Consider the following 27456-nt stretch of genomic DNA (forward strand, 5'->3'; position numbering starts at 1 on the left):
ATAACACTCTCACTTATATTGATCCTAATTCTAAAATTACGTCTGAACACAAATATGTGTGCCGTATGAGTGCAGTATGACCTCAGTTTCAAAAGCAGGTTTGAAATGAGCAGCAGTGACTAATATAACAGACTTGAGTGGAGCATCTTCTCCATTCTAAGGAGCGAAATATTGCATTGTGCATTTGAATACATTATCCACAGGTAAATATGTTAATTACACATATGTATATAATTTTCTCGGAGCTTAGAGAGGAGTATAGGCTGGCAGGCGTTGCACTATTCATCAGAGTAAGCACCAAGGTTCTTATCAGGATTAAGGCACGACAGCCAGGGTGCAATGTGTGGATTTAAATATGTCTTTGATGTGGCATGAATGTATGTATCTTGTATTTGCAAAAGAGTGTGTGAATATGTGTGGCTTTGTTTCTGCTTTACCATTTGGAAGCACCCTGCTGTAAAAATGAAAGAAATCTGTCACACTCTTTTAAATTCCCGGCTTCTTTAGCCTTGTGTAAGACCTGGTACCTTGTGTCCAATATTTTGTCAAAATATAGGTGGATGGATTGGAGTTCACACCTGGCATTATAATGTGTCTCAAATGTGTCTCAAGTGTGTTTATGATCAGATGTAGCTTCATTTTATCAGTGGAAAACTGTAACAGCTGCTAAACCAAAAATAGATATCTGCACTCTTCCATAGAGAAAGGGATTGTATGGCTATTTGCATACACAAAAAACTCAAAATGAGAAAAATAAGAAAAGAAAAGGTCGGACAAAAAGTGAAACAAGACAATGAAGAGTCACAGAGAGCGGCTGAGAGACAAAGAGACACTGAAAGATAGCAGTGAGACAGGGAGACGGAGAGTGTGGTGACTTGCCTCGGGTCAGGACCGAGTTTTGGAGGTCTGTCATGTAAGACACATACAGCATTTATTATGTTCTGTTTACACAACACTGTCATGTTACCAAACGTGGACTGACAATGTGGACTGTGACACGAGAGATCCGAGTGTTTTCCTAACTGCCATCTCTCTGCTTGATGTTTGGTTAAGTTTATGCGATTAAAGCCTGTAGGTTAAGGTCAGGGTTAGACCGTGGTCATGGTTCAGTGAGCTCAATGTTTACTGTTGGTAGGAGGTGGGATGCGCAGTCATATAAAATAAGAAAAATAATGTTTTTACTCAGTTTTACTGTGTGTTTAGTGCTAATTAGCAAAACTAAGATAGTGAACATGGTAAACCTGTTATACCAGATAAACATCAGCATGTTAGGGTTTCATTGTGAGCATGTTACCATGCTGACATTAGCATTTAGCTCAAAGCACCGCTGTGTCTAAGTACAACCTCACAGAGCTGCTAGCATAGCTGTGCACTCTTATAGAGCCTTTGCTCTTCTCTTTTGTTCGGGTTTAATCTCTTTCGCATGCAAAATGTTGACTTGCTCACTTGTCATCTATATTCTGTTTTATCTGTGTTGCAGTGATGGTTTCCTCTATTTTCATGATACAGCACTTGCTCCCATGATCCTATATGCTGTCATAATGTTTAATCGTCTCCTCTGTTTCATCTCCTTCCTCTTAGTGCCATTGTCTCATCTGCAGCAATGTAGCAAAGGCAATTCAGTTAACCCTCAACTGCAGTTGCAGAGTAGTTTTCTTCTTAGCGGTCTTTTCTCATTCATCTCATTTCCAACTTCATTGGTTTTCTGTTTTTTTTCCCCCTCATCTCTTCTTTCCTCACTCTCTCTCTTGCGCCATCACCATCCATCTCTCCTCTAGGGAATCCCACGGAAATGTTTAATTGTTCTAAAATGTCCATAATGAGCTGGACTAAATGAATCAGCCACTATGTCAGCTGACATGAAAGTCTAATCCATTTGAGCTTCAGCTTGTTTGCAGTTATTCGAGGGCTTTCTTTCTTTCGAAGGGAGCTGGACATATTCACAGACTTGGTTTTATTTTTCTTATTCTTTGATAACTGAAGACTGTACGTCATTTAGCCTGTTAAGATGTCACATTAAAAGCAACTACTGCTTTTTTATGCTTATTAAGATAGTTGCACATTTCTATTAGTGTGTGACTGTGCTTGTGAGTGTTTTGGAGAAAGAAGCAGTTCAAAGAAACTGAGGTGCTGTTTTTTTGTCCAGAGCACGTGCAACAAATTTTCTATATTGTAGACTGAAAATCTGAAGCTGCCGTGCTGCCTTACAATTTAACATGGTTTCTGGCCAGTCCAGAGGTGTTTCTATGTGTGAAAGTTTCTCTGTTTAAGAATTGTGACTTCAGTGGATATACTGTATATGCTAACATGTGAGCTTCTCATGTTTTAATTTGCCTTACAGAGCATGACAAGCACCGCCTATGCAAAAGCACTGAATACATGAATCTTCACTTCAAAGTCAAATGGTTCCATAACGAGTATGTCCGTGACCTGCCGGCCTTCAAGGGTGTTTCGCCTGAATATTCTCTGTAAGTAATCTCATTTTCACACATGTACACGCAGAGACGCACAAACAATAAAATCTTATAATAAATTCAAGTAAATATCATTTACATGAATGAGACAAAAGGAGGGGCCCAAAGATTTAACTCCACAGGAAACTATTTTTTCATTTCTTAATAGTTTTGAAATCATTCTGAATACATTTGAAATCATATTCTCATATATACTACTATAAGACTATAAATCATGGTAGCTCAGATCCTTTCTTGTTAAGACTGAATCTGTAAAATTGTCATGTCCATTTAATCTGTGCGTTTCTTTCAACAAGCCTTTAAACGAGCTGATCATAAACTGTTTTGGATGAGGAGACAAATTTATAGCCTAAAAGTATATTTTTGTATGTATGCCTGTTTTCCATTGTGCATGCATAATCATGTGCAGCAAAGCAGGGATAGCTGCAATATAAACACGTGTAATGCAAGCAGGGAACGCAGTGCCCTCTCCCATCCTGCCAGTCTATCAGAGTAATGACTCACCCTCCCCCTCTCCAGCACTGTCACTCAAACACCGTCTCCAGCAGGATTGATTCTTCCAGAGGCATACACATCATATAAACACACACACAGTCTTTCTCTTGTCTGCCCGTCTCTCTTCTCTTTCTCCGTCGCCACGCCCACCACATTTATTGGCTTCCCTCCTGTAGCAGATGCCCTTAGCCAGAGTACAACGCTGTTTTGTGGGGACATCCGTTGCTCTGAGGACAATCCCAGGCACTATATTAAACAAGGAAATGGCAAAGTGAAACAGACAGAACAGCATTATTATTCCACGAACAAATGTACATCCTTACTTCCTACCCCGGCTCACCCGTCCTGCCCTGTCCTCTGGTGTCCTCTGTCTGAGCCTCACAGTCTAATCTGTCCACATACTGAAACTTGATATCAATGCCTGCATGAATTTCAGCCTTGGCCAAAAGCACACTGAAATGTCTTTTTGAGTGTAACACAATTTTCATTGATCCCCCTTAAATACAGTGGTTCCCCTATAATTTTTAAATAACTAAAAAGCCTTGGTCCCTGAATTGTTCTCATGTACTAAACTCATCTCACTGACTCTTCTGGTGCTCCAGACAAATGAGATGAACCAAGTGCTAGAAAATACTTCCAACTATGATTTGGCCCTGCAATCATAGAAGGCTATTCTTTTTTAGGTGGTTCGAGCCATTTGTCATTCAGTGGCTTGATGAGAACGAGGACGTTGCCATGGATTTCCTCAATGGAGCACTGGAAAGGGACAAGAAAGATGGAGTGAGTATAGCTTTATATTTAACCAACCAAGCCACTTAAGACTGCTTTCTTATTCACAAGGACAGCCTGCTCAGACTAAATTTACCTCTTGAGGAAGAGGGTGAGGGGGATAAAGGAAATTTCACACAGTCAAAAACACTCCTTGCCCAGAGACATCACAAGACAGGAATATGAATGAAATGTCAACTAAAAATTGATAAAAAACAGGAAACAAAACATGATTTTCAGGGTAGTAAAAGGCATAGAAGGATATTAGGCAATAATGAGAGGAAATGTATATACGCTTCATAAAGTTTGGCAATTATTGCGATATATTGATGCACCTTCAGACGTGTTTGTGTGCATGTGTGTTCACGTGTGTCTGAATGAAGGGCTTATTGCAGCTAAACACAAAAGTATTCCATAGCACTTTACATTCTGGTTAAGTTAAAGTGTTTAGATGTTTTAAACAGAACAGTGAAGCATTTTGATTTTAATAATGTTAATCTACACAGTTTACCCTTTATATTGTCCCTAGTAGTTTAAAAACAGGTATAATGTTGAATGATGTTTTCTTTACGAGCTTTTTCAAGTCAGAAAATGAAGTGCCATCTCTTTCTTTTTACAGAAAGCCTATGTTACAACCTAAGGATGTGAAGTTTAACATAAAAAATGCTTTGCATTATGGGAAGTGGAGGATCCAGGTTTTTTTTTTTGGGGGGGGCTTGATCCATTCTAGGAAGTAACACAATACTAAATTGCTTGAGCGCTCTTTCACAGGTGAAACAGTCTGATTTTGTAAAAGTTAATTTTGCTGAGAAGAGAGCAAAAAGCTTTTAGCCTCCTGCTTAGTTACACAGTTTGTCTATCAACTGCGTAAAGCTCACATTCACTCTGGCTAAGTGTGACTTTGTCACTGACTGAAAGGTCTTACCCAAGATGTCCACCGAACAATGTTAAGCGTTAAAATCATGATTCATTTTTACTTTAACACATGAAATATATCATTAAATATGACTTTAATGTCAATCGTGAATAAAGGCAGGAATTCATATGCATTCAAGAGGTAATTTCACAGTAAGTTTAAGTGCCAAGCTATTAGTGCACCTCATCTGTTACTGAGCCGTCACACATAGAGGGTTAACAGTACATGTACCTGCTCGTGTCATTGGCAGTGAGTGGTCTAGAGTCCTGCTCTCTAAGTGATGTAGTTACAGAGTAATTGGTACACTAATCGAATGTTGTCGTCACTGTCCTAAATAATGTCTCATTATTATGATGTGCCTAAAGGGCTGAGATTCTACATCTGTCTCTCTCTCTCTTTTTTCCTTCCCTTCCATCACTGTCTCCACCCTCATGTCCCTCTATCTCCCTCTCTTTCCCGCAACAGTTCCAGCAAACCTCAGAGCACGCCCTCTTTTCCTGTTCGGTGGTGGATGTGTTCACTCAACTGAACCAGAGTTTTGAGATCATCAAGAAGCTGGAGTGTCCAAACCCACAGGCTCTGGCTCACTTCATGTGCCGCTTTGCGAAGGTCAGGCTCTTTGTAAAGGTCCCCCAGTGAACCCTGAATGCTCCTGTGGGGAGTAATAACTCACAGTTATGGAGTTTGTCATTGATCTGAGGAGACTCTGGTATATTTATTCTGTTTGATATTACCTTGTTATTAGGTTGTGCTGCTTTAGATTTTTTTCAGTGAGTCCCAGAAATTCAATAATAGAACAGCAAACAAACTGTACTTATAAAACTGTGTCCCTCCCTACAGACTATCAACAAAGTTCTTCTGCAATATGCTGCAATCATATCCAAGGACTTTCCTTTGTATTTGGCTAAGGAGAACGTGGTAAGTACCCACTCAAAGTCTGCAAATGTTAATAGCAAAGGTTACATTGATTTTTTTTGGTCGAAATACAAATATGGCAAGTCAGGTGATGGTGTTTCCATGATGACTGTTTCTAACAGCAGTTTGCATGGAGACCGTGTGGAAAACGTTTCAGATAGCAACCTAGTCTGTTCCTCACTGAGCCCTGCCTTGTCTTCTGTAATGCACTTAGCAAAGTGTCTCTGTTAACCAGTTGCAATTATTCATCTCACAGCCCATTGCGGATTGGGAAAAGTATTTTCTGGGCTCTCCGTCCATTGTTTAATGTGACAGATGACTAAATGCAGAGCCTTCTGAGTGGTCTAATTATCCACACTGGTCTTTGAAGTTGAAGTGAGAGATAACACAAAGGATACCAGCGGAGGAGGCAGATGTTTCTTTACAGTGTTGACAGGCTCATTACAATTGTCCCAGAGAAAACACGGAAATGTCCGTCCTCAGGACAGGACTGAACAGACAGATGATGGAAAAAAGGAAATAAGTGGCAGATGGAATTGTACAGGATTACATCAAAGTATACCTAATCTCTAATGTGTTAGACTGTCACATATACAGCACACGACCTACATCATAACCATCTTCACCAAGCGTGTACTATGTGTCTGTCTTTGCTGCCAGCAAACTGAAACATACATTAAGAGAAAGCAGTTGTATCTGTGAAGATGAGGGTTTACAGCAGTGGTTCCCAACCTGTGTGACGTCTGAACCCTTAAATCAAATCAATGTCTACTCGCAACCCCGGCATCAAAGGCCACAGTGTGGACATGAGCTAAAAGTTTGCTCTTGCACAAAGCACAAATTGTTAGACAAAAGTTACAATAATAAATGTGATTTTTTTGTTCGAGAAAGGTTGGGAACTACTGACCTAGAAGACCTGGTTTTGCAAAATAGAGCTAATATGATTACATTTCTTAACATAGATAATATTTGCAGAACTAATTAGCTTAGCATCACCCTATTCAAACATCATTACCCCTGTCAATCAATAAATACACCACCAATGTCTTTTTTCCCCCTCTTTGGTATCTGCCGTCCTGACTGATATCACAGCATTTAACTGATAGATGATTATACCTCCAATGTGAGTGTTAGTGGACCAAACCTTTTTTTCTATATTTTTTGCACCTTCTCTCAAGCTAGAAATATGTAGCTAAGAGAAATCTCCATTGCTTTTATTCAGATTTAGATCTAATCACTCCCTACAAATACGCTCATAAATCTAGTAGAGAGCATGTGCTGCCGCAGAGACTCTTTTGGCTCCTTTGTGGATTGAAAGACACCAATCATCCTTCTCCTGTGGGCCGCAGAATATCATATTAGTACTATCCATTACCACTATCATAATTTTGGGGTGTTGTATGTGTGTCAGTTGTGTTTTCTTGGGCAGATGATGTACATAATATGTGACTGACTGAAAACTCTGGAAGAATTACTCACAGTCACCATAAAAAGCAGCGTGATTAATGTCTGTCATCTGTTAAACTTGTGGTGGAGCTGAGAATCAATAATGCCTGACACATTCAGTGCAGACATTTCTCTCCCTGTTGTATTATGTATTGCGTTTCCTTGCTGACTGTCTTGCAGAAACCTTGTATCTTTGTATAGATGATGTGTCAGGTAATCAAAATGGATGGATTTGACTGTTATTACACATTTGACGTTTTGCAATGTGTTTTCAGTGGGCTAGCTCGCAAACCCTTACAGTGCAATGTCCATAGCTGTAAAAAATAAAAAAAATGTATACACTAGTTTTTGTAGGATGTCAACAACATTAAACGTATATTTTTCTTCTGACACATAGGATTGTACACTGTACAACAAAAATTAATTCTTGTACTTTTACAGCCCTGCATCATCCTCAACAACATTCAGCAGCTGCGAGTCCAACTGGAGAAGATGTTTGAGTCCATGGGTGGCAAACAGGTCTGAGCCCACCGAAGTGTGTCCGTCTGCTATGTCTGTGTCGAGTTTTGAGCCAGTTCACTTTCAATTCAGCTGAGATTTTCTATCCTTCTTCTGGCATATTATGAATTATTACAATGCAATGCTGCATTGATTTGCATCCTCCCACTGGAAGGTCAAACCACAAGGTTAGCTAAAGTCTCCAGGGCTTCAAACGATTCAGTGTCTTGCTAAAGGACATTTCAGCTAGTTAAAATGGAGGCTTAAACTTCCATCCTCCCATCAGCACTCTGCTGTGAAATACACGCTGTGTCATGATTATGTAAATGATAATTTCAGATGACATTTATATGAAGTGAAAGTGAATTGACCCAAACAGTGTAGTTCTGTAATCCTTCCCTCAGTTCTGTACTTAACCATCTAATAGACTAATCTAACATGTAGTTCACTTTGCTAATATCACCTTTTCCACTTTTGCCTCTCCTACAGTTCCTCAATAACTTCCTTTGTACCACCATTCCCCCACCTCTAATCCCCTTTGTGTATAACATGTGTTGCCTTTTTTGTAAATATTCAGTTAAAACCTTATAAATCTGTGTGTTGGGTTTGAAGCACCTTTGAATATGTTCCCTGTCAGTCTGTCAGTCTAACCTGAGAAGCAGCAGCCGCAGCTTCTTATGACTTACACGCATGTTTCTCTCCAGTATCTAACGCCTGTCTTGCCTTGCGTTTTGTCTCCTGTCATTGTGTCTCCTGTTTCCCCCCCATTTCCTTTCTGTGCTCTCTCTCTCTGTCTCCAGGAGGAGGGGGTTGTGTCCTTCTGTAAGGTGTGTGCAATAGGACTCGTCAACACCCCTTCCCACCATTTACCGAATGATACGAAAAAGCACGCCCCCTCCCCCTCTACCTCCCCGCCACCCCTCACGCTCCTACGCTTCTCACCCCCCCAACCCCACCCCCCAGCAGCATGTGCCACAGAGCATACGGAATCTGAATTACCCATCACCCCTCTGGACAAGCTGCTCAAGCTCACCATCCCCGGCGCTCAGGGGATAGTGGCTCAACCCACCCGATCCCATCTTTATTTTTAGCTTGCCTTTTTTTCTCTCTGCCACTTGTCTATCCATGGCTAATTTAGAAGTGCGATATTTATTTTAGGTTGTTGTTCCCCCCCCTTTTTTTCCCAACGCAAACGCAAAGCAGCGTCAGAGGCTCACCAAGTTGCTGGCTGTGGTTTTGATCATCTCTATCCATTTCCCCAGGCGCCAGCCACAAAATGCTTGAGACAGGATTTTTCAGACCGTGTTTAATGAGCTTCTCAAACACTTAACAAATCTCTCCAGCTGTGCCCTCGGCTGAGGTGCTGCTACCTCCCCACAGTTAGTAGATCTAGACCTGGATCACTCCCAGGCCATTATAGTCATAAGAATAATGACACCAGAAGTCTTTACACCCCTTCAGAAAGTAAAATTATTGATATTCATTGTTAATGGACAACCAGGCTTGTCTTTAAGAATGTATTTTCTCTTGAATACTATTTAGTGTATTTCAGGTGAAAGTTTTTCATTAGTTTCCTGTCTGCACAGTAACGTATTCATTACAGAATAGTTACCTATCAGCAATTAACTCCCAGAGAGCCAATGTAATTACCGAGAGCTGTTATCATAGCATTACCAATAACAGAGATTAGCAATAATCTCTTACAGTGCCCACATTTAGGCAATCATCCTGGACTGATCTCCCCAGATTGGTATCAGGCTTTATTTTGGGTGTCGGGCTGTTTGCTGATGTGCTTTTCTCACTTTAGAGATGGTGGTTTATTAAACCTTTATTTACTTGGCACTGTTTAGGACAAACTGTGTTTTGGAATAACAGCCTGCCAGCGAGTAGATATTGTATTGTTGAAACAGGCAAAGGGAAGCAAAGCTGGGCTGCTGTTGATAGGCTGTCGGCCAGGGGAGAATTTGTACACTCTGGATGTCCATCGGTGTCGAGTGAAATTTGCTTCCATGGAGGAGCCAGGCGCTCCATAAGTTCCAAAACTTATGTTTCCTTTGCATAAAGTTGAATTATCGCTAAGTGGAATACATATATGAGAATTTATTGTGGTGTTATCAGTACACATATTGACATTTTAAACTAGTTTCTGAGTAAAAGACATTAGACTTATCTATACATAGTACCCAATATACATTTATGCAAATAACATTCTCAACATTATATCCCATTTCCGGGCTAAACCAAGACCTTATCTTTGACCTGACATTTCAGAATCTTTTATATTTTCAAATTGCAAAAGTGCCTCACGTGGCAATTCAAAGGAAAGTCTGCGACTACCTTTGAATGAAAGCTTTTCTGAGAGGATTGCAGTCTTCAGGTAGACATTTGACTGGAGCATCAGGAAACACACGGGGTGAGAATGGAATTTTCTCCTCTCAGGAGGCGACAGGTGCCTTGGTTTATCTAACAGCGGGGTGAATTTCCTGTGCCAGCATTCCCATTAAGACATGAAGAAAAAGACAAAAAAAAAAAAAAAAACTGAGAATCTCAATTTCAGAGACTGCCAGGCTGCAGATTAGAGGCCCATTCTAAAACTTTCCCCAGGCCAAGAGGAACTGATAAAAGAACAGGGCCTACAGTATTTTTCTGCTATCACTTGAAGAGATGTTATCCGTTACTCAAACAGTAAAATAACAACTCCAACCTCTATGGGCAATTTTCTCTGTGACAGAAAAATCTTGCATACTGCGACCTTTTCCAGCAGTACAAAGATGTGCGCATGTGAACACACATGCACACACATATAAATCTGTCCTGCTCGTGCTGCAGATAGAGGCATGTCTGCAGAATAACAATGTCTATAAAAGATTTAGTTTACACATCCGCTTCCCAGCTGAGCCATCCGCCATTAGAATGTATGTGATGAGCGTCTCCATAGCTAAGCTTATTGGGTCTAGTGTGACGATCTGTTATGCATGTGTTGCAGTGCCTGGCCTCACACATCCATCTCGGGCACTGAGCCTCAGCGACGTGTTCTCCACCCCCATCCAAAACATCAATATTTCGACATTTGTACATGGCGAAACGTAATTCATAAGTGACACAGATGCACTCATACATGCAGTTACTGACACACAAATACACACACCCACACACAAATATCCACTCATGCATTTTCCCAAAATTTGCTCCAAACCGCAGATCAACACAAACATCTGCACAACCATCACATGCACATGCATAAATATGGCACTTAGAAACCCAACACATGCCTGCATGGGCACATACATGCTGTGAATCAATTTTGCAAATGTGTTTGTGTGGGCTGGTACTGAAAAATGTTCATTGCAATGTCATGTCTGATTTGTCAATATATTATGCTGAAGATATTCAGGAATATAGTACATGGATTCAAGAGGCTTGTAGGAAAGTATGGTCACTGATATTAATATAGATACACCGGCATCTCCTGAATGATAAACTAAATTTAGAAAAGTTGCACACTCAAATTAATTTCATAGCAAAGCAAACAAATGACCAATATGTCGAGGCTGCCTGACAGCATACTCTCTCTACTGTAATTTGTGTAATAGTGCACAAAAATCCCTTCCTTTCCTTTTGAGAGGCCACTAGCTGGCTGCTTCTTTGCTGACACCATATCTCATGACTCGGAAAGCAGTCATCATTGCAGCGCTCGGAGGTGAGCCGTCCATTTGTATTCAGAGCGTCGCTCTGCACAGATGGCAGGCAGAATGAGTGGGAGGCCACCAGCGAGGCAGGTTACCTCTCCTCTGTGCCCCGCCCCCCGACACCCGCACCCCAGTTGAGGCAGAGATTCAAAAATCTAGTCAGTGTGGGCTAGTGTATGAAGTGTAATCATGTAGTAACTGTCTGTCTTCCGCTGACAGCTGGATGCAGAGGCCAGTGATCTGCTAAAGGAGCTGCAGAATAAACTCAACACGGTGCTGGATGAGCTCAGCGGAGTGTTTGGCTCCAGGTGAGCATTAGTGTGATTCAATGTCTGTGTGTGTGTGTGAGTGTCTGTGTGGGATCATTTTCATTAAGTTTAACCTCTCTATTCATGTCTTGTTCTGTCGCTGAAATTGTACTACAAGACTGCTTAGTTATTGATAGACATGTACTCAAAGTATAATTGACTCGAGCTCTTGCTGCGCATCATGCTTAGTGAGCACAGCAAGTTGCTAAACATTTCAGCTTGAACAAAAGACACCCCTGCTCTTCACACCTTTTCAATAATCTAATAGGACCAGCAGGAGAGCGATAGAACCTCCTTAATGTTGCCTCGCTATTGCAGCCTAAAATAAGCACCCAGTAACAAAGGATTTCAAGGATTGTTGTTTTCCATCACATAGTTTCAAACCTGTGATCGAGGACTGTGTGAAGCAGATGAATCAGGAGCTGGTCCAGATGAAAGGTTCGGCCAAAGGGAGCAATGCTGCCATGGATGCAGAGACTGTCCTCCGGCCTCTTATGGACCTTCTGGATAAAAAGTGGGTATATACTTTGGTCTTCAATGAGACTGAAAGTCATTAATTCAAGAGTCAGTAGGCTCAGCCATCCATCGCCATTAAGATTGAGATTTTTGGCCTCAAGGTGATAATAGAATAGGATTTCACCTGCTCGCGTGGTGTGACGGAAAGCAGACGGGAGAGGAAGAAGCATTGATGGAGTTACATACTGCTGGAGCTAGCATGGCTGGTGGGCTAACAACAGCAGTCCACAAATTTGTAAATTATACTTATCACAATTTCACATGTCAAAGTTCAATCAGATTGAACTCAGTGCAAAGTGAAACAGGCGAGTAAATACGAGACGGGAACAGAACACGTGCCACCCTCTTAAAGTTTCTGAAAAGTTTGATTCGTCACGGTTAATTTTGGTATGATGTGTATCAGAATCTATAAGGTCAGGTAGGTATTAATGACACATGGCCACTATTAAGCGTTCAAATTTCCACAACCTGTACCCGCTCATGTATTCCCAGTCCTCTTGAAACTAAAGACCCTATTCTTGTACCGCCAAGGCTGGACCATCTGGACCAACTGGGCAACTGCCCTGCGCCCCCACGCCAAAAGGAGGCCCTAAAGTCCCAGGTTTACTGGATTTAATTTGGTTGTGGTTATTTGATTAATTGCAATGTTAGTAACCACTAAAACTAGAAAATATTAACTTTGGCGAGTCCTGCATTACTACTTACTGTTGGCCCTGTCTTATAGATGGCTTATGTGTTAAAATCTAGTTTTAAGAGCTTTATTGTTTTAGTCGAAGTAACAGGTACTTTGCACAGAAGTGGTAGCTGAGGTGTCACAAAGGTTTTAGCACAGTGGGACTACACATGTAACATATTGTAAATATACAGTGATGCCATGACATGAGTAGTTAGATTTCTATTCATGTAGAGTTTTTCGGTTCCGTCTAATTTCTAATTCCAGTTTAGTTTTGACAAATGAATGAAAAATAAAATTGCCCAGTGAAATGAACACATTAGTATAATAATCACTACCATTTCACCTTTGTTTTCAGTAAAAAAGAGAGACCAGCATTATCTGCGAATGTCTATGAATTCAACCTAGGGACTGTATTTACTTCTGTGGAGTTCTTGAAAGAACCATAGCGATGATATGGTTCAGCTGAGCCCCGGGAATCGCTCTCAACCATTTGTCAGAGCAACATTGAGGCCAATGGGGTATTACAGGGAATCCTCTTAATGATATGGAAATACCAAATCCTTCCTCCTGTCCCTGAGACCCTGACTGCACAATAGGGTGAGATTAAAGCATAAAGCTGCTGCACTTATGCTATGAATCACAGGTGTTTTTCTTGATTTAATCATATTATTCATGCAGACGTCATCACTTGGAGCCTTCAGCCATGTCGTCTCAGTTTGACACTCGTGCTTTTGACTGTTGACCTGACAAATGTCCTTCTTTTGCCGCTTTACAGTTTGATGTTATTTGCCAAGATTTGTGAGAAGACTGTGCTGAAACGAGTCCTCAAAGAGCTTTGGAAAATCGTGCTGAACACCATCGAGAGAACAATTGTTCTGCCTCCGCTGAATGACCAGAGTGTGAGTTTGATTAATTATCTGTCTCTTTCCTTTTTTTGTTACTCTTTTTCATCTCTCGCCCTGCCCTCCACCTCCCTCCTCTTCTGCACCTGTCTCACTCTCATCTCCTCCATCTGTTCAGCTCTCCCCCTCAGAAAACACAAGTTACTGTACAGGAGATGAAACAACATGGCATCTCGAAATTCACACACGTGGAGGCAATTTTTTCATACAGTTAATCCTTCTGTAAGAGCCGGGTTGACATTTTTCATCTCAGGAATATCTCATGTACTGTTTTTTTTATTGTTGATGGAAAAAATGAATGTGCAGTTTAATGCCATCATGTCAAACAGTTTTCAAACATTTTCCTCTTTCTCCTCTCTTTCTATATTTTCTTTCATATTCCTCTATTGAGTGTTTCCTTGTGTATTTTGCCATAACGGAAACATTTCTGTCACTCCAACAGCAAGGAGCTCAGATGATCTTCAATGCTGCCAAGGACTTGGGACAGCTGTCCAAACTGAAGGTAAATTTTGGATTAACCCAACTAATCTCAGCTCACAAACATCTATACTGCCTGCACCCTATAATGTGTGATTCCAAAGGGATTTATCAAAGCCTAGCCAACTCGTTGTCGTCTCAGTAAAACATGCATTATGCCTACACATATACTGAGATCTCTAATTATGCTGAACATGGTTTCTATGTTACATTGTAAACAGTATATAAGAAGCACTAAATGCACTACAAGAAAATCACCACACTGCCTACTAATCCATATTTAAACTTATTCATATTTCTAACTGGAACTAGCCAGATATGTAACTAAATGTCCACATGAATAACATCATGACAAGCTACCAAAAATATAAAGTAGATGTTCATTTTTCTCTCTTCCCAGTCCAAAGTTGTTTGGATGAGTCGAGGGATCAGTTAGCACCTGCACCTAAATTTGGATAGATGGATTATGTCATTTGGAAGCATAGTCATGTTAGCTACTGCAGGCTTTTGCATTGTTCAGTGTAACTCAGTGCAACACTAGCCAGGCTGGCATCTAATTGCTGATGTGACCGGAGGATGTTTAATCCCTGGAGCTCTGTGTAGTGAGGCACTGGAATTCACTAACAACTGTGGTATGACAGTATCAGAGAGGTATTTTAACTCTGAGTCATACAGGGGACGCAAACTGAATGTGTGTTTATCTGCATTATATATATATATATATATATATATATATATATATATATATATATATGTCTATGTATGTGTGTGTGTGTTTACCTGTTGGTGTGTTCATATTCAGAGTGTGTGTCAGATGTCCTTTTAGGGAACTTCTGGGTACTGAAAACATCAGTACCGTGATGGGTGTGTTTCTGTCTCCCTCCCAAAGCATTAAAGCGGTTTATGTTTTTTTCGTGTCGTCCAGTATGTGTATATTCTCTGATGTGATACTTACTGTGTTGATTAATTATATTATATTGTGTTATATTATTAATGCATGTGTGTACACCCATTAACTACAGGGGTAAACATGCAAAATGAATACCTGTGAAATGACTATCAAGTACTGTGACCTTTGATCCATGTAATGGATTCATGGAACAGCAGAGTTACTCTGGCTGATGTGTTAGGGTTAGGGTTTATCACGTCTTTTGACCTTCACACAGATCCCATGGTCATTTCTGGGCTGCACTTATCTGCCTAAGCAAATTTATTTCAAAGGAGGATTTGTATTGTTTTATCTGCTTTCCCTCCTAAATATGGTAGGAAGATTGATTTATTTTAAAGAATCTACAATTCTGGACTTATGAGTAATAATAACAAAAGATTTTGAGCAATAAAACGAAAGGGCATTTTTTTCAGCAAATAAGATACACAGTATGCATACATCTGCATCATGGGTTTTCATTAGAGAGAAGTATGTCTTCCTGCCTGCAGCCTTTCGTTATTTTGGGGCTTGTCATTACATTGTTTTTCACAGGATGGGGAGATTACTGGAACTGAGTCAATACAAATCAAGTGGGCCCAGTGCAATGTTGGCATCAAAAACAGACAACATCTTGAGAGCAGGTGTTGATTAAAGTGTTTTCTTCACACCAGCTTTAAAATCTGTTTAAAACAGACTTGTGGTTGACTAAATCTATTTCATATTCTGAACACAAAAGACATATATGTGTGTTTCAACTGCAGCCTATAATTTTCTAGTGTGGTTATGTTGATTAAATCTGAGCAACCAACACCAAGCCAGACACATGAAACTGTATCTGGCCCCTGTCTCAGACCAGGACCAGCGCTCGTAGCTGTGTTTGCGTCTGTGATTTAGTTTCTTCAAAGCCCCTTTTCATAAAACATTAATGCCATGCCCTGCTAGGGAAACACCTGGGAAATAAGGCAGTGCCAGAAGTTATTTGATGTAATCAATTTACAATTGACAAAAATAATTTTTCATGATTGGAGTACATTTTCATAGCTGGTGTGAGACAGCAAGGCTCAAATGTATCATACACTCTGCAATTGACTGCAACTGGTGCTGTTTTGGCTCACCTTAATTTAAAACTCAAAGCGGTCTGATTGTGACTTGTGTTCCTGTTTTGCCAACTGTAGTGTTTGACTTGATCTGATATCTCTCCAGGAGCATGTCATTCGAGAGGAGGCCAGAAGTCTGACTCCACGACAGTGTGCAGCCATGGACCTTGTGCTTCCCACCATCAAGGTGAGTTTCAAGTCAAGTCAAGTCAAATTTATTTATATAGCTCAATATCACAACGCATAAATTTGCCTCAAGGGGCTTTACAATCTGTTCAGCATATGACACCCTCCTTAGACCCTCGATTTGAATAAGGTCAAAACTCCCCCTAAAAAACCCTTTTAACGAGGGAAAGATGGAAGAAACTAATAAGTAACAATCCCTCTCCCAGGACAGATGGGCATGCAATAGATGTATTGTGTCCAGAATAGACCAAAATAGTAAAATTACAATATGGACAATCATGATGACAAAGTTATGAATATTTCATGTCGATGTTACTATTGGCCATACAGCAGGAGACACCTGGATGGCTAAACTTGACCTTTAAAAAAGACAGGAGAGCCATGCGAGGCATAGCAGAGCAGGGATATGCAAATGTACTTGAATGAGAAAAAACACTGTAAACTAGGAGGCCATGGTCATGTGCTTGGGACATCATGTCCCCAAATGCTATTGACCCTCCTCTTCTACTTTCCTCTGTTTTTATATTATACAGTATATAGGCTGGTTAAAGCAGAAGTCTAAAGTATGGCAAGCATTGATGGTGGAATTGAAGTGGACTGGCAGAGTAGCAATGTTTATGTCCAGATATTCACATGCTGGGAAAGGTGCATTCACAGTACAGGTATATCTCAAATGGAAAAACATACTCTATTGGGTGTGTCTGTGTATTTTTTATTTTGATGTCATCAGACTAAAATGGAGAGAAATATTATTCTTCACCGTCACTTTACAAATTGCAAAAGAGACTCGTAACAGGGGCTGGCACGAATTGTTTTAAGTCTCCTCTTTTTGATAGTACTTGTATCTCCTTGATGTTTCTTGATGAGACATAGTGTAGTTGTAAGGAGATGACGCACCCAAATTAAAGGGCTTTCAACACGCTTGAAAAAAATACATGACACAATTTCTCATCTAGACCCATCTGATGATAATTAATATCCAGGAATATGGAGAGAAGCCCAAAACCTCTCAGCAAAAGAAAGTGTGAAAATGCAGCACTGTTAATTTACTGCCACATGACTGTTTGTTGTAAAGGGATATGAGACAATTTCAAGACCACGCCTCAGTTCTACAGGGACAAGAGGAGAGTTATGGTTAGGTGCCACTGGAGGGACGTTGCATCATAAAGTGCTGAGAAAACTAATTGATTCGGCTGTCTCCAAGGAAACTACCTGCAGGTTTAGATCAATCATGCTGCTTGAATTCTTTTCATCAGTATTCCAATGAGAAAAGTCAATTAACACAGTTCAGTAGTGCCTCAGGAGAGTTGGCTGATCAGATCAAGAAACGCTATGCGGAGGGTTACTTGCATCATATTTTTCATATTGCAGGCACAACATCTTTAAGCCCGTAATCTAAAAAAACACAAAACATGGGAGAGATTGATTGAAGAAGCAAATATACAATAAATATTGACCAAATGATTGACTACTAGTATTAGACTAGTGCGTCCAAATGATACTGTATTAAGGAGCCAAACATATATAAAGTGGCACATGCCTTCACATTTGCACAAGCAAGGATTATAAAGTCTACTTAGTGAATGAGCCACAGTATGGAGATATACCACAGTAAATCTACTTAGATATTTGGCAAGAGTGCATTTAGTGATTAACCCACTGAAAATATTTCATCCAGACTGAACTTTGAACCTGTGAAAACTAATGGGTAGGATAATGAGTAAATGCACCGTCCCATAGAGAAGTGCATATGTGACAAAGACGCCATGCCGTCCATTTCACTTATTCCCGATAATGCACCATTTGTTCCTTTCTTTGCACTCCTGACCTGCCAGTGATTGTAGAAGAAAGGCAGCTGTTCCTTTCTCCAAAGCCAGCTTTGTTGTTCTGAATAAATTTGGGTGATACACATATTATTATATTTCAGAATAGATGCCATTTATTAGATGCCATGTATTGAAACATGTAAAGACCCATATCACCTGTTTTTCCTATCGTCAGATATAGCTATTACATACTGTATATGGAAAATATATGGGAGTACCTGTTTGCTTATATTTGTCATCACTGCAGTCAAGAGAAGAGTGTAACCTCATGCTGTTCAAACCCCTGATGAGAGGATAGAGATGGAAAAAAACTTTAAGGGAAACAATGAAAGAAATAAGGGAAAAAGGAACAAAGAAAGAAATGGTAGAAATAATTAAGAATATAAGGAAGAAGGGAGGGAATATAGGAAGGATGGCAATGTTGTGCAGGTACATTTTGCAGGGTGACATTTTGAGCATGGACAGTGATTCTGCTGGGTTGGCTGCTCTTTTTGCCATAGGGGGTTCAGTGTTGCAGCATAGCAGTAACACTAAGGGCTTCTTCCAACATGAGGCAACATTTTCAGTTTTGATGCCATGACAAGGGGATTAGAATTTGAATAAACAATTAACAATACCTTAAAAATGCCCCAACAACACAATGAGAACTTAAAGCAATGAGAAATACACACATAACCATATGACTACTGAATTCATAATAAATTATTTCTGTATTGTGTTGAGAAATCCTTAATAATAATACTTGTGTTTTGGATGAATTATATGCAGTTTCCCATTTAGTGTGTGCAATGTTATTTTCTTTCTCTTGATAATTTCCACCCATGACTCACCCCCAGCATGCCAGTTTATGTATAGTTCATGAGAGGCACGTGTCAGTGAAATTTTATGACTCACAAGTCATTAGCGAGGTAGAAAACAGTGCCTCCTACTGTGCTTAGTCACATTCACTTAAGTCAAAAAATATTTGCCAACACCTTTATGTGTGATGGAGATGGTGTGGCTCAAATGTCACCCGACAGCTATATACAATGTGTGGACCCTATGTCATCCTATTGTATTTATTTTTTAGTCCTTTGCCTAAGGATATGAGATTAGTGCATCAACTCTTCAACTTGGATCACGACAACAGGCACGACCTTACACTGACTCTGCAAACACCCCAACACATGCTCCTTTGTTCCTGTAATGATCTTGTGTCACAGAGGAGAGCTAGCCAAACACAACAGGCACAAAAGAATAAAGGCTATAAAGGGTTTAGAAGTGTGTCTCCACGTTCCTACATTCATCCTCTCTTCTTTTCAGCAACACCTCCTTTCCTAATAAGATCTGTCCATGGCCAACCTCCCACCTTCCACAAGTGGGAGTGGTGACAGCATTGAAAAGAAAGCAAAGCCTTGTCTGTCCTCAGCTATCAGGCTTATCAGCACAAATGAGCATTAACCATCCAAGCATGGGTTTGAGATTTAAATGCATGGTAATTAGCTACAAAAGTGGCTATTACTGCTGTCTCCTGTCTGGTCGCTTTATGTGTCTGCTCCTCCTTGTAAAATGCATACTGTCCATATAATCCTAGGCTATCCTCTCAGCCAACTGTAACCTGCTGTCGTGTATAAACTCAGAAGAGGTTGCCATCATGTTCAAAGTTATTCCAAAGTTTCTGTTTGCCTTTGAATATTACAAATCTGAGCTGCGCTTTTCTTTTTTTGTTTTGTTTTTCAGCAATACTTCCATGCTGGAGGAAACGGGCTGAAGAAAACCTTCCTCGAAAAGAGCCCCGATATGAAATCCCTCAAATATGCTCTCAGCCTTTACACTCAACCTACAGATGCCTTGATCAAGAAATATATATGCACCCAAACCTCTCAAGGTAAGGAGCTATAGCCAAGGTCAGGCTCAATTAGGTTTCACTTCAGGGAGTGGAATTACTTCAGCATTCAAATACTGAAAAGCTTTTGGGTTGGGAGCAGTTTTCTGCGTCCATAAAAAAAGAGTCTCACGTGGGTCGGTTCAGACTAAAAGAAAGCTGCTATAAAGGCAAGAAATGTAAGCAAGACCAAGTGATGCTGAAAGATGCTTAGACAGTGAAAGTGGCAAGGAAGGTGCAAAAAAAATAAAGGCACAGATTGTGGATACTGTTGTACAGCAGCACTTTAGCACTTTCTCCAGACTCTAGTTAGTAAACATATTCTAATTAAACTTGATGAACTCTTGAGTGTCTGCAGCCTTTCACTTCTACAACCATATAATCTTTAAGTGATAAATGAGAAGGAAAGCCTTATTACCACCAAATCTCTTGCTGCTTCCATTGCTATTTAGAATGAACTGAAAGTAATCGGACTCCAGTCCTGGCTTGTTTTAATGTCCATGTTGTTCTGTTTTCCCATCAGTCTTAGGTTCTTTTACATTACAGTAAGCGTTCTGAGGATCTCTCTCTGTGTCACTTTAATTTCTTTAGGCTTATATGAGCAATGGACATTGCAGTAATGGCATTAACCCCCTTAACTGTATACGTCAGTTTGTCTCTTTGACTGTAAATAAAAAAAAACAACAAACAAATAGGCAAAGTTATCTGTGGCCTCTTTCCCACATACCCTGAAGGGCTCGAACGCTCCCATGGTCTCTCTCTCTCTCTCTCTCTCTCTCTCTCCCTCATTAGAAACACATAAAAACACTGTCATGACAATTTTATAAGATTTATGTGTAGTGTAAATGTATAACCCCCCCCCCCCCCCCGCCCCCATTCTCTCCGTCATCAGCGACCCACTTTTACATGTTGTTGTCTCATTCATCTGTCTCTGTATGTAACAAGGCTGAAATACCTTCAGGTGTCCGGAGAGATTCGAGAGGGAATTCAGTCCAGTGGGGCATTGAAGCTTTGAGCTCCTGGTTGCCTCAGTGTGTGTTCAGCCTTGCAGAACGCTGCAAAGGCAGGCGCCAGGAAACAGAATGGCGTCGGGAGAAAGCTAGGCAGCCAGCAGGCCCAACCAGCGTTCTCATGCTCAGTGACTGGCAGATGGGCATAGATGCATTTCACTGTATGCTATTTTGAGATTGTTAGTTGTGTTTCTCCTCTTCCTCCATCATCCCAGCCCCCCCATCTGAGTTCACGGCGTGCTGTCACTCTCTATCTGAGGTAGTCTAATGTGATGTCTATAAGTGGAGGTAGTGAGGTGGTTGATGTGCATTAGGTCAGTAAACAGTGTGGTGGGGATGTGCTGATGCTTGATGTAGCACAGTGGACACTGTTTCATTAATCACCCACCCCTGTGCTCTGGCAGCGACACCTTTAGACCACGGCATGCGCTTGTCTATTCCTGCCAAGTGTGCACTCTGAAGCATACCTGTGTCTTTCTGTTTTTTAGGGAGCGGACTGAGGTTGTGTACCTGCTTTATGCTTCAATGGAAATACAGTACTAACAAAAATCATCCTTCATACAGTAACTTCATGTGAATATTTCACAGCTTTCTGCTAAAGTAATCTTGTGTGGGTTAAGTTCGAAACAGCTGCTACTCTGCAACAATTAATACCTACTACTCACCTTTCTTATCTGTCAGTTCTTTTGTTAGCATTTCTCTCACTTAGTCTGCTGACCCTCCTCACTGCCACCTTTGTTTTATCTACATCTGCTTTCCTTTATCTTCCTCATGCACCATTCATCTTATTCTGCTCTCCCATGTTCCTCAAACTGCCCATTCCAGTGTCTGCTGTGTAGCCTACATGCCTGCTTATTATTTCATGAAGGCACTAACTGGCCGCGTCGCATCTCGGACTCCAGTCAGAAAACATACAGAATCGCTATATTTATTACATTATTTCAGCCGACAGCTGAAGTAAATGTGCTGTGGCACTGCTCCGTTAATTTCCCACAAGTCCAGGGCTTAATTGTGCAGCAGCAATGTTTTTGTGCCCTCCCCCAGTCTCTCAGGGCATCATTACAATAAATCAGGAGGCTTGTTTCTTCATTACCAGCTATAATGGGCACTGCATGTTTGGCACATATTGATTAGCTATTGGATCAACATGCCCCTTCATCAACCACACCGGTGCTTGCCTTCCAGTGTTCAACATCTGTTTGTCCCGGGCTGGGTGAAACACAAGGCCGTGTTCAGAGGCAGCTGAAATGGGCAGCACTCCGAGCATCAGGCAAAGTGAGACACATGGTCAGGAATCAATTCTAATTGGCTCCTGGCAACAACATGTCCCTATTTGATTGAAACTATAATGCTGGCGTAACTAGGCAGGGTGTGATGCCCAAAAGGGTATTTCCTCCTTTACTGTCTCTGTTTTTGTTCCCTCTTGTCCCCTCACTACCTTTCTGACACGTTGTTTTGCTTTCATTTCCAATTGTCCGCGTGCACTACAATCCAAGTTTTGTTTGTATTTCTGTCGAGTTGAACAGTTTGATGATTTCATTGTGTAGAACGTTATTTATTTAGTGCATCCCTTCACACCATCTGCCTCCTCCATGGTCTTCAAACCTGTCAGATTATTTCATGTTTCTTGTTTTTTCTTCTTGTTGATGTTCTTGTTCAGCCCCAAGCTAAAGGAAACTCTGGCTGTACTTGCTCCTGGACTGCCACGGGGGTGAAATCAAGTCTACTCCCCTACTGTTTTTCTTGGGTTTAGTGTTCTAGCTTTGACACAGAGAGAGGTGTTTATACACCGCTTTTTGGATCAATTTCTGGATACCTCAGACAAAAAAAAAAGAGCTGCTCCCACACCTTTGGGTTCTGTCCTTTCATCCTGTCTCTCTTTCTTTTATTTTGGTTTCCTGATCTCTCTATTTTGCTCCCTGGCTCCCTCTCTGCCACCCCTCCATTCTCTCTGCTTTTCATTATGCCTCTTTCCAATTCTCCTGTTGTTGTTGTTTTGGTGTGTGTCCAGGTCAGTCATCCAATGGATCGGTGGGAGAGGTGTCAATGCAAGTGAATCTCATCTCTCACCCTGGCACTGGAGAGCACAAAGTCAGCGTGAAGGGTGAGCTTTTTCTATATTCAGGCCTGCTTTCTGTCCTTTCTATTCAAATGTATTCACACCTGCAAATGTTCACCTTGGACAGCTCATTTGGGCCACACTCAGCAGCATTGTTGTATAGTCATGGAGCTCGCTTTACAGAAAAAAATTAGGAAATTAACATCTAAAAAATTGCTGATGACATAATTAAAGACATTATGCAGGAAACCAACTCCCTTATGCACATACGTGTATTATTCATTTTTAATGCTTTGTTCTGTGTTTGTATCTTTTTGCAAGTTGGAGAAAAATGTGCGAATTCTTGTGTCATTTCCTTGTTTAAATAGGCACTATTTGTTTTTTTGTCCATTTCCATAATCACACACTTGTTGATTTTTGTTGCCTTAATGTCAGCAACAAAAACTCAAAAAAACAGCATCCCAATAGCTGCAATAATATCTGTTCCACCTCCTGCAGCAGCACCATATGCACTACAGCTGGCAATCAGCTATAATCAGCCAACAGCAGCAACATGACAATGTGATTGCCAGTTAGGTTACTATGGCAATCATATATGGATGTTATTTTCTACACTTTGTGTAGATTGATTGTCCATTTTCCAGAATCACCTTTGGCAACCACCGCAGAACAAAATGCAAGAAAAATCAAACTTCCAGCTTTTGTGGCTGTGCATTGCTATTGCACCACGCTCTGTCGAAGCCGCTGTGCCACTTGGTGGATTTATCCCTGTGCTTTTTTTTTTGAAAAATAGTAAATTCTTGCAGTTTGATTTATTGGCACTGACATCCAAAGATGTTTACCATTAATGTTCCAGATAAGTGGAAATGTTTCTGCTATCAAATTCTATTGTACTTGCTCTGACAGTATCTCAGCATAATATGACATTTTCTACATTTAGCCGGTTATCTGTGGGAATAAGATAAATACACTTCCAAAAATAGAAAATGGGTCCAGGAATCACAGTTTTTTCAGCTTTAATGTGTGACGTGGATTTTTCTTCAATTTCTCCTAAACTATATCCACGATGTCGCTGATGATTACTTGTTCGATTACTCGTTGTGTTTCTCAGTGGTCGCAGTGAACAACCTCATCTGGCAAACCAACGCCATGTTCCGGCCGTTTGTAGAGGTCAACGCCGTGGGACCACACCTGGCTGACAAGAAGCGCAAATTCAGCACCAAGACCAAGAATAACAATTGGTCACCAAAGTACAATGAAACATTCCAATAGTGAGTAAATTGTGCTTCCTTTGTGGTGGAGAGAAGAGGGAGCAAAGCTGAGGAGGTTTTTAAAAGCACTTACTATATTATTATCATTATTTTGCAGCATTTTACCGGCCTGCATACAACCTACAAAATAATGTGCAACATTTTGTGCCTTATATGCTGCTGTACCTTCAAACTAGTATTTAATGTGCTATCTGAACACTAAAAAAGAGCCTCCAGCAATCTATAGTATATACCACATTATACCTGTAATACCTTGCTGTAATCCTTTCCTGTTCTAAGCAGTGAATAGAATGCAATTGCTTTACCAGCTCGTCTGCTCATTGAATTGAAACTGCATTGAAAGGAAGTCAAGTATAGATATAAGCATATATAGATTTGTCCACTCTTCAACAATGTCATTCTCTGAGCCGAGCCAACTAAGGTCACAGAGCTAAAGTGATCTTAGACTGAGTTGTTGCAACACCAGTGTGATCCATGCAGGCCCAGTGCTGCCTGCACATAGGATAATTAGAAAACAGCCTAAAATAAAAGCTCGCTCCAAATAATGGCTCATTTAAATAGAAACATTATTTTCAATCACAAAACATGACTGAATTGTCTCATCACAGCCACACTGGGGAAATGTCACCCAGCCGGAGTCTCTTACTGACATGTTATATTCAGCTGCGAACAAAGCCGAATGTAAAACATTATTGATTGGGCATCATGTGAACATATTTCAACTCTCTCTCCGTATCATTTCTCCCAGTGTTCTAAGTAATGAACATGGTCCGGAGGCCTACGAGCTGCACGTCTCAGTAAAGGACTACTGCTTTGCCCGTGAGGACCGCGTCATCGGCATGACGGTCATCCAGCTCCGAGAGCTGGCAGACACGGGCAACTGCTCCGCCTGCTACCCCCTGATGAAGAGCATCTCCATGGACGAAACTGGCCTCACCATCATGAGGATACTCTCTCAAAGGACCAACGACGAGGTGGCCAAAGAGTTTGTGCGTCTCAAGACAGACACACGCTCGGCAGAGGAAGTGTCGTAATGTGGAGCGAAAAATGCAGTATTAAAAGAGTTGTGTTGTCTTAAGTGAGAGGTAAAGAGCTGGATAGCTGGAGAATGAGATTGTCCAAAGAGAAGCAAAGGAGGCCCAAATGTGGCGAGGCAGCAAGACAGCGAGAGAGAGTTGTGTTTGTTTGTTTGTTTTTGTGCATGTGCGTAAAACATCTGTTGGAATGTTCATTTTAAAACTACAGTATGTACAAGTGTTTACTTACCGTATGCTTACTATTAAGTACTATATTCTACGAGTTATGTTAACAAGACATGAAATACTTTTTGTACAACATTTAGTCTTTTTGAACAGAGATTTGTTCCAATAAAGTGCCAAACCAGTGAAAAAAAGAACAAAACCAACGTATATGAATTATGGTGAAGTTAGTATGTTTGAAATTTGCTCGATTATTTTGTCCGGTGTAAGTCATTTTCTGACCGTGTGGCGTTTTGATTGTTGCAAAGTCTTTCATTTTGCACCCTCGTTTTTTGGCTTCACGTTCTTCCACACAGCACTCTTGTGCATGTCCTCTTCTCGGTCATGTCTCTCCCATGATTCCACAGTGACCACCGAGCAGGGTCCTGTCCCCTTGCCTTCAAACTGTTTGTATTTTAAGTCGACCTGAAAATAGACCATGTTTTTTTAAATGGCGATGACTGCTATGTAAACCTTCATAGGTGTTTGTAATTTTATAACCATGACAACAATGACGACAGCCTCCAGTGCTAACAGTCTTAGCAGAAAGGATGGAAATGTTTTCTTTTTCTTTGGCTTTTCGTTCCTTCTTTACGGCCATCAGCTTCCAGCCTTTCTGAATGACCACTGTGAACATGAGCTTTGGAAGGCAAGCTTACATGACATTGCTGACAGTTTGATATTATTGTTTCATATTTTTCCGATAACTTTGTTCCTGATAAACTGCCAAAGTTATATAAACTATTTGTACAAAAGCAATCCATTACATGTATGAAGATATATATGTACATGTGATATATTACTTTTTCAATGCTTAATATTTGATTATTGATAGGGTGGTACTAAGATTTTATTTTTTTTATTTCCTGTGAAGCTGTTAACCAATATGAAAGTTGCACATGTTACTTTACACATTAGTTATATCAGCTTCTGTCACTGGAATTATTTTTCTTCATAAAGGAAAGAGTCTAACATTTGGTAAATATGCAACATTCCTATGTATTGCACTGATGGCGAATTGTATGTCATGTAAATATATTTAGTGAGATATTGTACAAAAGTCTACTTTTCTTCAATGTGCATAAAGTATGTGCAAATGTGTTAAAACATCTGGGTCATTTTGAACAACTTTCCAGTAATCATCCCTTTAACACTTAAAAGTGTTTATCATTTCTGAGGTTAAGTGAAGCTTCAGGTTCAGGTATCTAAAGTAATTAGAACTAACCTGTCAACTACTATTCATGCAAACTCATTGCACCTGCTTTCTTGCATTTAGTGTTGAGATGTACAACTTAAAAATTTAAAGAAACTAGAAACCATCTTGTAATGGCATCACGATCAGACTACCAAACTGGGATACAGTGATCCACGACTTGAAACGGACGTGGGCCAGGGGCGTAAAGTGGGAGGGGGGCAATGGCCCCTTCCCTACTTCCAGGCCTTCGTTTTGATCTCAACAAGTTTTGTGACTGCATCTTGCACAGTGACATGGTTATCGTGTTGAAAACATCTGTCCACAGGCACAAACAAACACCACACACAGACCCACAAGGTGACAACAACACCAGCCACACGCTGTCACGGCTGGAAATCATCTACTTTTGGGGAACAATTTGGCAGAGTACACACAATTATGTCATGTTCAATCTGAAATAGCCTTAGTTGGAATAATAGAACTGTATAGTAAGTTGCATCCAAAGTGGCTGTCTCAGAGCAAATCAGAAACCACTCAAAGCCAGCATTAAAGTAAAAAAAAAAGCTGTGAAGCAATGAGAAAATGATTTTCATTGGTTTGTAGTTATGTTTGCAGATCTGTTTGCTCCCACAGTGGGTATTGTGGGTTGATAACCAGCACAACCACTGTGAAAAGGATGTAACCTCTTAAAAGAGTACTTCA

At 40.6% G+C, this 27456-nt stretch overlaps 1 protein-coding gene across 1 annotated transcript in view; it reads left to right on the forward strand.

Moving 5' to 3' along the window:
• Window positions 1-25355, forward strand: part of LOC139285829 (protein unc-13 homolog C) — a 91534-nt gene extending 66179 nt beyond the window's left edge. Inside the window, exons 20-33 of the mRNA XM_070906498.1 lie at window positions 2342-2468; window positions 3653-3749; window positions 5119-5262; window positions 5494-5571; window positions 7456-7533; window positions 11421-11509; window positions 11886-12023; window positions 13477-13604; window positions 14053-14105; window positions 16212-16292; window positions 19837-19984; window positions 23003-23095; window positions 24162-24321; window positions 25070-25355. Of these exons, the coding sequence (XP_070762599.1) occupies window positions 2342-2468; window positions 3653-3749; window positions 5119-5262; window positions 5494-5571; window positions 7456-7533; window positions 11421-11509; window positions 11886-12023; window positions 13477-13604; window positions 14053-14105; window positions 16212-16292; window positions 19837-19984; window positions 23003-23095; window positions 24162-24321; window positions 25070-25355 (1700 nt within the window). The remainder of the gene's footprint in view (window positions 1-2341; window positions 2469-3652; window positions 3750-5118; window positions 5263-5493; window positions 5572-7455; window positions 7534-11420; window positions 11510-11885; window positions 12024-13476; window positions 13605-14052; window positions 14106-16211; window positions 16293-19836; window positions 19985-23002; window positions 23096-24161; window positions 24322-25069) is intronic.
• The last annotated feature ends 2101 nt before the right edge of the window (window positions 25356-27456 follow it).

This window comes from Enoplosus armatus, chromosome 1 (assembly GCF_043641665.1).
Source record: "Enoplosus armatus isolate fEnoArm2 chromosome 1, fEnoArm2.hap1, whole genome shotgun sequence".
Classification (NCBI taxonomy): domain Eukaryota; kingdom Metazoa; phylum Chordata; class Actinopteri; order Centrarchiformes; family Enoplosidae; genus Enoplosus; species Enoplosus armatus.